Here is an 8,546-nt window from a genome sequence, read left to right on the forward strand (position 1 = left end):
TACTCTTAACGTTTATATTGAGCTTGACAATGAAATTTGTACATCAAGCTTTCCACCACATGACGATATTATTGAGCACTATACCTCTAAATTACAAGATCCAATTCTAAGCGCCACTGAAAGTGATGATGAGGGTTCAGTGTATGTAATTGCTTATCAGACTTCCAAGCTTGGAGTAGAAGACTCATTCAATACTCTGAATTTATATTTGCAAACGAATGATACTACAACTGATGATCACTATAAGAGTATGAATAGAGTTATCTGAAGATAAGAAAAAAATTAAGGTCCCAAACACTAATTTCTGAATATTTCACTTCACTATAACTTCTGTACTTTATTTGATTGCAAAGAAATAAATATCTTAAAATGTAATTCTAATTTCTTTCAAAAATAAAAAAAAAATAAAAATTCTCCAACTCGAAATCTCCATAAGTCGAACCAATTCTTTGCAAAATTTGACTTCGAGTTATGGAAGTTTGACTGTATTTCCATATATCCTAGGAAAAGCATTTGGAATTAATTTCTACTAGTGTGAAAAAATAAAAAGTTAAGGGTTAAAATAAATAATGGACGAAGTATTGTGTCAACTAGAAATATTCTGATCTTCATTCGGAGTGCACAGTGACTTCATTTCGATAGTTTCGCCTTCTAGTATCGATCATGGTTGCAATCCAGTGTGGACACAGAGTGTTGACACATTTAAGTTCCAGTTCTACAAATTAATCTTACATTGCAAAGTGTGAGTTTATATAAATAAAAGTGTTTAATAAATTTCAGACATAAGTAAAGGAAAGACGCTTTAAATTACTAAATAACTTTTTAAATTAAGTTATTATCAAATATTTTTAAATCTAAATGTTTTAATGTTTCACATTGGAATAAACAAATATAGATTCACTTATATATTTTGTTCAAAAAGGGCAACCTCAATCAACCACAACTTCCATATACAAAAATGTTTGAACTGACAAAGACAAAGAAAGACAAGCAGTACGAGTCGCGCTGTATGGGTATTAAAGCGGGTATTTTCCCGATAATAAATTATTGCACCAAAATTTCGTTTTTCGTGAAGATGATTTAAAGTATTAAAGAAAACTTTAAACTACAATCTTTTAACATACACAATATAGTCATAAGCACATAAAGTTCTGTTTACTATGAAGGAAATTTAAAACAGAATTATTCTGCAACAAAGTAACCTTATCCAAGAAATAAATTTTAAAAAACAGAAAATTTTAAATTTATTTGTTACAAAAATTTATTTCTTATAATTAATACACAAATTTTCTTTCTATTTCTTCAATTTTTAGTTTTTTGGCCCTATTTTCAAAATTTCAGTATAAACTTAATTTTATTGTAGAACAAAATTTCTAAATAGGCAATAATGAGTACCGAACAAACAGTGTCTAAAAAGTACAACCACAATCTACCTTATCGCAAAGGTAAGCCTAAATGTTTTTCAATTAAATATACATTCTAAAATATTATTCATTCTATTCATAGTAAATCAATACCCGGAGAGTGCACATCTTGTCTCCCAACGTCAGAGAACAACAGAACAACAGGGTGAGTTTTTATACTACTTAAATATAGTACAGGAACTAACTTAGATCTTCTAGACATACCAACTCAACTGACAAGACACATAAAATGTTCTGAATACGTTAGTCACGTAAACAGTGATAGATGTTCTGAAATGGAGCAGAGTATTGGAAACACTATTATTTCACCTTCAATCACTTGCATTAAAAGAGGAAGAGTGAAAGAACTTCTGGAAAAATTTGAAAAAGCCAATTCACAAGAGTCAACAATAAATATTAGGCCCAATGCACAAGTCAGTGTTCATAGTAAATCAATACCCGGAGAGTGCACATCTTGTCTCCCAACATCAGAGAACAACAGAACAACAGGGTGAGTTTTTATACTACTTAAATATAGTACAGGAACTAACTTAGATCTTCTAGACACACCAACTCAACTGACAAAGCACATAAAAAGTTCTGAGTATATTAGTCAAGTTAACAGTGATAGGTGTTCTGAAATGGAGCAGAGTAATGGAAACACTACTATTTCACCTTCAATCACTTGCATTAAAAGAGGAACAGTGAAAGAACTTCTGGAAAAATTTGAAAAAGTCAATTCACAAGAGTCAACAATAAATATTAGGCCCAATGCACAAGTCAGTGTTCAAGAGTCTACAATAAATGCTGACAAAGGAAACCTAAAATATCATGGCAGTTCAAAAGAGGACATAATGCCATGCATGGGTTGCAACAAGGAATTCAACAACCCGAACGCTTTCAACAGTGAGCAGTGTATAGTTAATTCAGAAACTGGGTCTAATTGTGACAGTTATTCGGATTCGAATCTCATCACCAGGGAACAATTATTAGCTTTGACTGAAGAAAAGAAAAGAGAAATAAACAGTTTCAAAAAGAGATGCTAGAGTTGGTGCTAGTGTTGTTACTTTGGATTTAAATACTGTTGTACCATTTGAATTGCTTAAAATTTGTTCTAAAATTAAAGAAAATAAACTTGATTGGAAGGCTGATGTCTACTAATAGTTTTCTATCTTTACTATAGATCTCAACCCTATTGGCATAATAATTAATATTAAGCAAAGTAACCTAAATTATATGACACCAAATTTTTAATGCAATAATTTATTATGCATAATGCTAGTACTATTCTAATATATTCAATATATTTTCATTTTAATTCGAATTTTATTTTGATTTTTAATAAATCTAAAAAGAGAAACACACAGGCTATAGACAAATCGAGCAAACGAAACATAAAATACACAGAAACTTCTTCCGGTTTCTATCAAATGATTAAAAACTCGAAAATTTTCATTCTAGCGTATTTTGATCAGAATAATAATAATAATAAAAGGTATTCGTGAAAATTGCCCAACAGCCGGTACTGCGGCCAGAAGAGACCTATTGTACCAGTTTCACTATTGATTAAACAAAGCCCCTTAAAGCTTTGTGAATAAAGTCTAGAACTAAATCTAGAGAAGAGTTCTTAATCTGTTCTGGTGACAGAAATTCCTTATGAAACAGGTTTCTTCTGTGCGTTATTAAAGCTGGACAGTCACAAAGAATGTGCATGGTTGTTTCCTCATCTTCGAGGCATAATCTGCATTCCGAGTTAGCAGATAATTGTAGTTTATGAAGGTGATATTTCAGACCATAATGCCCTGTAATGAAACCCGTTATCATCCTTAAATTACATTTTGAGAATTTAAGAATGTTTTTGTAGGAGTAAGGTGTTATCAGTGCTTTGCTTTGTCTGAGTCCTGGAAAGTTTACCCAGTACTCTAGCCGCATATGATTTTCCATTTCCTTGATAATCTGTTTTGTACTAGCCCAGTTTATTCCACAAAAGGGTTGAGGGCCTATAAAAGCAGTTTTTGATGCATTTCTGGCAAGCTCATCAGCTTTTTCATTTCCCAAAACTCCTCTGTGGCCCGGAACCCAGTAAAGGTTTACCTTATTCCGAGCTGCAAGTGATTGCAGAAGATCGTAACACTCAAGGACCTGTTTTGATTTGAAAGTCCAAGAAGAAAGAGCTTTAAGAGCAGCCTGGCTGTCAGAGTAAATAACAATTTTCGAGCCAGAAGGTTTTTTGATTAAATTGGATCTTACGCATAAGTTGATTGCGTGGATTTTGATCAGAATAATGTATTTGTAATTAATTAATCTTTAATTACTACACTAACATAAATAAGCATAATGGATAAGATGCATGGAGCAGATTTCCAAAACAGATCCAACTGATCCAACTGAAGAATCTTCTTGTATTAGAAATCGTACTTCTACATTGCTGATACTCTTCTTATGTACCAATTTGTCATCCAATTAATATCTTTAATTTCTATAACTAATATGTTTTATTTTTACATTTAAAATAATTACGATCGTATATATGGTATGTAGCACTCAAACACACAACTGCATCATCCGTTATTGGATTACTATAAATCTACTTGTTAACCTGTTAAAGGTGCTTTGCAATGTTCACAAAGGTCTGGTTCTCAATTACAATCCAAAGGCGTAAAATTAATCTAACAAATACATATGTACATGTAGTAAATATTTCATCTGATAACAATTGTAAGAATATTTTTTTATATATGAGTCAAAATACTTTTAGAGAGCAAATTGCATACAATTCTGCTTCCAAAACTCGAACTTCTATAACTCGAATTTCTCTATAACTCGAACAAAAACTTTGTTTCGTGTCGATAGAAATATGGGAAAGTGCATTCTATAAATCGAATTTTTGTTTTAAGTATAAATGCATTTTGCTGTTAGGGGAAGTCCCTTTTTCCAAACCAAATGTTTCAATTTTTTTCTTTCTTATGTTGCTTCTTCGTGCAAATGTCAGTAGCTGGGAGCGTAATTTAAAGTAAATAAAATAACTTCCAATGCTACTCTTAACGTTTATATTGAGCTTGACAATGAAATTTGTACATCAAGCTTTCCACCACATGACGATATTATTGAGCACTATACCTCTAAATTACAAGATCCAATTCTAAGCGCCACTGAAAGTGATGATGAGGGTTCAGTGTATGTAATTGCTTATCAGACTTCCAAGCTTGGAGTAGAAGACTCATTCAATACTCTGAATTTATATTTGCAAACGAATGATACTACAACTGATGATCACTATAAGAGTATGAATAGAGTTATCTGAAGATAAGAAAAAAATTAAGGTCCCAAACACTAATTTCTGAATATTTCACTTCACTATAACTTCTGTACTTTATTTGATTGCAAAGAAATAAATATCTTAAAATGTAATTCTAATTTCTTTCAAAAATAAAAAAAAAATAAAAATTCTCCAACTCGAAATCTCCATAAGTCGAACCAATTCTTTGCAAAATTTGACTTCGAGTTATGGAAGTTTGACTGTATTTCCATATATCCTAGGAAAAGCATTTGGAATTAATTTCTACTAGTGTGAAAAAATAAAAAGTTAAGGGTTAAAATAAATAATGGACGAAGTATTGTGTCAACTAGAAATATTCTGATCTTCATTCGGAGTGCACAGTGACTTCATTTCGATAGTTTCGCCTTCTAGTATCGATCATGGTTGCAATCCAGTGTGGACACAGAGTGTTGACACATTTAAGTTCCAGTTCTACAAATTAATCTTACATTGCAAAGTGTGAGTTTATATAAATAAAAGTGTTTAATAAATTTCAGACATAAGTAAAGGAAAGACGCTTTAAATTACTAAATAACTTTTTAAATTAAGTTATTATCAAATATTTTTAAATCTAAATGTTTTAATGTTTCACATTGGAATAAACAAATATAGATTCACTTATATATTTTGTTCAAAAAGGGCAACCTCAATCAACCACAACTTCCATATACAAAAATGTTTGAACTGACAAAGACAAAGAAAGACAAGCAGTACGAGTCGCGCTGTATGGGTATTAAAGCGGGTATTTTCCCGATAATAAATTATTGCACCAAAATTTCGTTTTTCGTGAAGATGATTTAAAGTATTAAAGAAAACTTTAAACTACAATCTTTTAACATACACAATATAGTCATAAGCACATAAAGTTCTGTTTACTATGAAGGAAATTTAAAACAGAATTATTCTGCAACAAAGTAACCTTATCCAAGAAATAAATTTTAAAAAACAGAAAATTTTAAATTTATTTCTTACAAAAATTTATTTCTTATAATTAATACACAAATTTTCTTTCTATTTCTTCAATTTTTAGTTTTTTGGCCCTATTTTCAAAATTTCAGTATAAACTTAATTTTATTGTAGAACAAAATTTCTAAATAGGCAATAATGAGTACCGAACAAACAGTGTCTAAAAAGTACAACCACAATCTACCTTATCGCAAAGGTAAGCCTAAATGTTTTTCAATTAAATATACATTCTAAAATATTATTCATTCTATTCATAGTAAATCAATACCCGGAGAGTGCACATCTTGTCTCCCAACGTCAGAGAACAACAGAACAACAGGGTGAGTTTTTATACTACTTAAATATAGTACAGGAACTAACTTAGATCTTCTAGACATACCAACTCAACTGACAAGACACATAAAATGTTCTGAATACGTTAGTCACGTAAACAGTGATAGATGTTCTGAAATGGAGCAGAGTATTGGAAACACTATTATTTCACCTTCAATCACTTGCATTAAAAGAGGAAGAGTGAAAGAACTTCTGGAAAAATTTGAAAAAGCCAATTCACAAGAGTCAACAATAAATATTAGGCCCAATGCACAAGTCAGTGTTCATAGTAAATCAATACCCGGAGAGTGCACATCTTGTCTCCCAACATCAGAGAACAACAGAACAACAGGGTGAGTTTTTATACTACTTAAATATAGTACAGGAACTAACTTAGATCTTCTAGACACACCAACTCAACTGACAAAGCACATAAAAAGTTCTGAGTATATTAGTCAAGTTAACAGTGATAGGTGTTCTGAAATGGAGCAGAGTAATGGAAACACTACTATTTCACCTTCAATCACTTGCATTAAAAGAGGAAGAGTGAAAGAACTTCTGGAAAAATTTGAAAAAGTCAATTCACAAGAGTCAACAATAAATATTAGGCCCAATGCACAAGTCAGTGTTCAAGAGTCTACAATAAATGCTGACAAATGAAACCTAAAATATCATGGCAGTTCAAAAGAGGACATAATGCCATGCATGGGTTGCAACAAGGAATTCAACAACCCGAACGCTTTCAACAGTGAGCAGTGTATAGTTAATTCAGAAACTGGGTCTAATTGTGACAGTTATTCGGATTCGAATCTCATTACCAGGGAACAATTATTAGCTTTGACTGAAGAAAAAAAAAGAGAAATAAACAATTTCAAAAAGAGATGCTAGAGTTGGTGCTAGTGTTGTTACTTTGGATTTAAATACTGTTGTACCATTTGAATTGCTTAAAATTTGTTCTAAAATTAAAGAAAATAAACTTGATTGGAAGGCTGATGTCTACTAATAGTTTTCTATCTTTACTATAGATCTCAACCCTATTGGCATAATAATTAATATTAAGCAAAGTAACCTAAATTATATGACACCAAATTTTTAATGCAATAATTTATTATGCATAATGCTAGTACTATTCTAATATATTCAATATATTTTCATTTTAATTCGAATTTTATTTTGATTTTCAATAAATCTAAAAAGAGAAACACACAGGCTATAGACAAATCGAGCAAAGCGAAACATAAAATACACAGAAATTTCTTCCGGTTTCTATCAAATGATTAAAAACTCGAAAATTTTCATTCTAGCGTATTTTGATCAGAATAATGTATTTGTAATTAATTAATCTTTAATTACTACACTAACATAAATAAGCATAATGGATAAGATGCATGGAGCAGATTTCCAAAACAGATCCAACTGATCCAACTGAAGAATCTTCTTGTATTAGAAATCGTACTTCTACATTGCTGATACTCTTCTTATGTACCAATTTGTCATCCAATTAATATCTTTAATTTCTATAACTAATATGTTTTATTTTTACATTTAAAATAATTACGATCGTATATATGGTATGTAGCACTCAAACACACAACTGCATCATCCGTTATTGGATTACTATAAATCTACTTGTTAACCTGTTAAAGGTGCTTTGCAATGTTCACAAAGGTCTGGTTCTCAATTACAATCCAAAGGCGTAAAATTAATCTAACAAATACATATGTACATGTAGTAAATATTTCATCTGATAACAATTGTAAGAATATTTTTTTATATATGAGTCAAAATACTTTTAGAGAGCAAATTGCATACAATTCTGCTTCCAAAACTCGAACTTCTATAACTCGAATTTCTCTATAACTCGAACAAAAACTTTGTTTCGTGTCGATAGAAATATGGGAAAGTGCATTCTATAAATCGAATTTTTGTTTTAAGTATAAATGCATTTTGCTGTTAGGGGAAGTCCCTTTTTCCAAACCAAATGTTTCAATTTTTTTCTTTCTTATGTTGCTTCTTCGTGCAAATGTCAGTAGCTGGGAGCGTAATTTAAAGTAAATAAAATAACTTCCAATGCTACTCTTAACGTTTATATTGAGCTTGACAATGAAATTTGTACATCAAGCTTTCCACCACATGACGATATTATTGAGCACTATACCTCTAAATTACAAGATCCAATTCTAAGCGCCACTGAAAGTGATGATGAGGGTTCAGTGTATGTAATTGCTTATCAGACTTCCAAGCTTGGAGTAGAAGACTCATTCAATACTCTGAATTTATATTTGCAAACGAATGATACTACAACTGATGATCACTATAAGAGTATGAATAGAGTTATCTGAAGATAAGAAAAAAATTAAGGTCCCAAACACTAATTTCTGAATATTTCACTTCACTATAACTTCTGTACTTTATTTGATTGCAAAGAAATAAATATCTTAAAATGTAATTCTAATTTCTTTCAAAAATAAAAAAAAAATAAAAATTCTCCAACTCGAAATCTCCATAAGTCGAACCAATTCTTTGCAAAATTTGACTTCGAGTTA

At 30.8% G+C, this 8,546-nt stretch overlaps 2 protein-coding genes across 6 annotated transcripts; both read left to right on the forward strand.

Annotated features, from left to right (window-relative positions):
- The first annotated feature begins 1,302 nt into the window (after positions 1–1,302).
- On the forward strand, positions 1,303–2,566 carry LOC119689929. 3 transcript variants are annotated; one of them, XM_038104867.1, is made up of 4 exons: positions 1,303–1,445; positions 1,507–1,569; positions 1,623–1,914; positions 1,968–2,566. In XM_038104867.1, exons 1-4 carry the CDS (start codon positions 1,388–1,390, stop codon positions 2,005–2,007), a joined length of 453 nt encoding a protein of 150 aa, XP_037960795.1. In that variant the 5' UTR covers positions 1,303–1,387; the 3' UTR covers positions 2,008–2,566. The 3 variants fall into 3 exon arrangements, with proteins under 3 accessions (XP_037960795.1, XP_037960794.1, XP_037960793.1); XM_038104866.1 differs by lacking the exon at positions 1,623–1,914; XM_038104865.1 differs by lacking the exon at positions 1,507–1,569 and having other exon boundaries at positions 1,852–1,914.
- Positions 2,567–5,741: 3,175 nt separating this feature from the next.
- On the forward strand, positions 5,742–7,005 carry LOC119689930. 3 transcript variants are annotated; one of them, XM_038104868.1, is made up of 4 exons: positions 5,742–5,884; positions 5,946–6,008; positions 6,062–6,353; positions 6,407–7,005. In XM_038104868.1, the coding sequence occupies exons 1-4, from the start codon at positions 5,827–5,829 to the stop codon at positions 6,444–6,446; spliced, it is 453 nt and encodes a 150-aa protein (XP_037960796.1). In that variant the 5' UTR covers positions 5,742–5,826; the 3' UTR covers positions 6,447–7,005. The 3 variants fall into 3 exon arrangements, with proteins under 3 accessions (XP_037960796.1, XP_037960799.1, XP_037960798.1); XM_038104871.1 differs by lacking the exon at positions 6,062–6,353; XM_038104870.1 differs by lacking the exon at positions 5,946–6,008 and having other exon boundaries at positions 6,291–6,353.
- Positions 7,006–8,546: the final 1,541 nt, after the last annotated feature.

Source organism: Teleopsis dalmanni, chromosome X, assembly GCF_002237135.1.
Source record: "Teleopsis dalmanni isolate 2A chromosome X, ASM223713v2, whole genome shotgun sequence".
Classification (NCBI taxonomy): domain Eukaryota; kingdom Metazoa; phylum Arthropoda; class Insecta; order Diptera; family Diopsidae; genus Teleopsis; species Teleopsis dalmanni.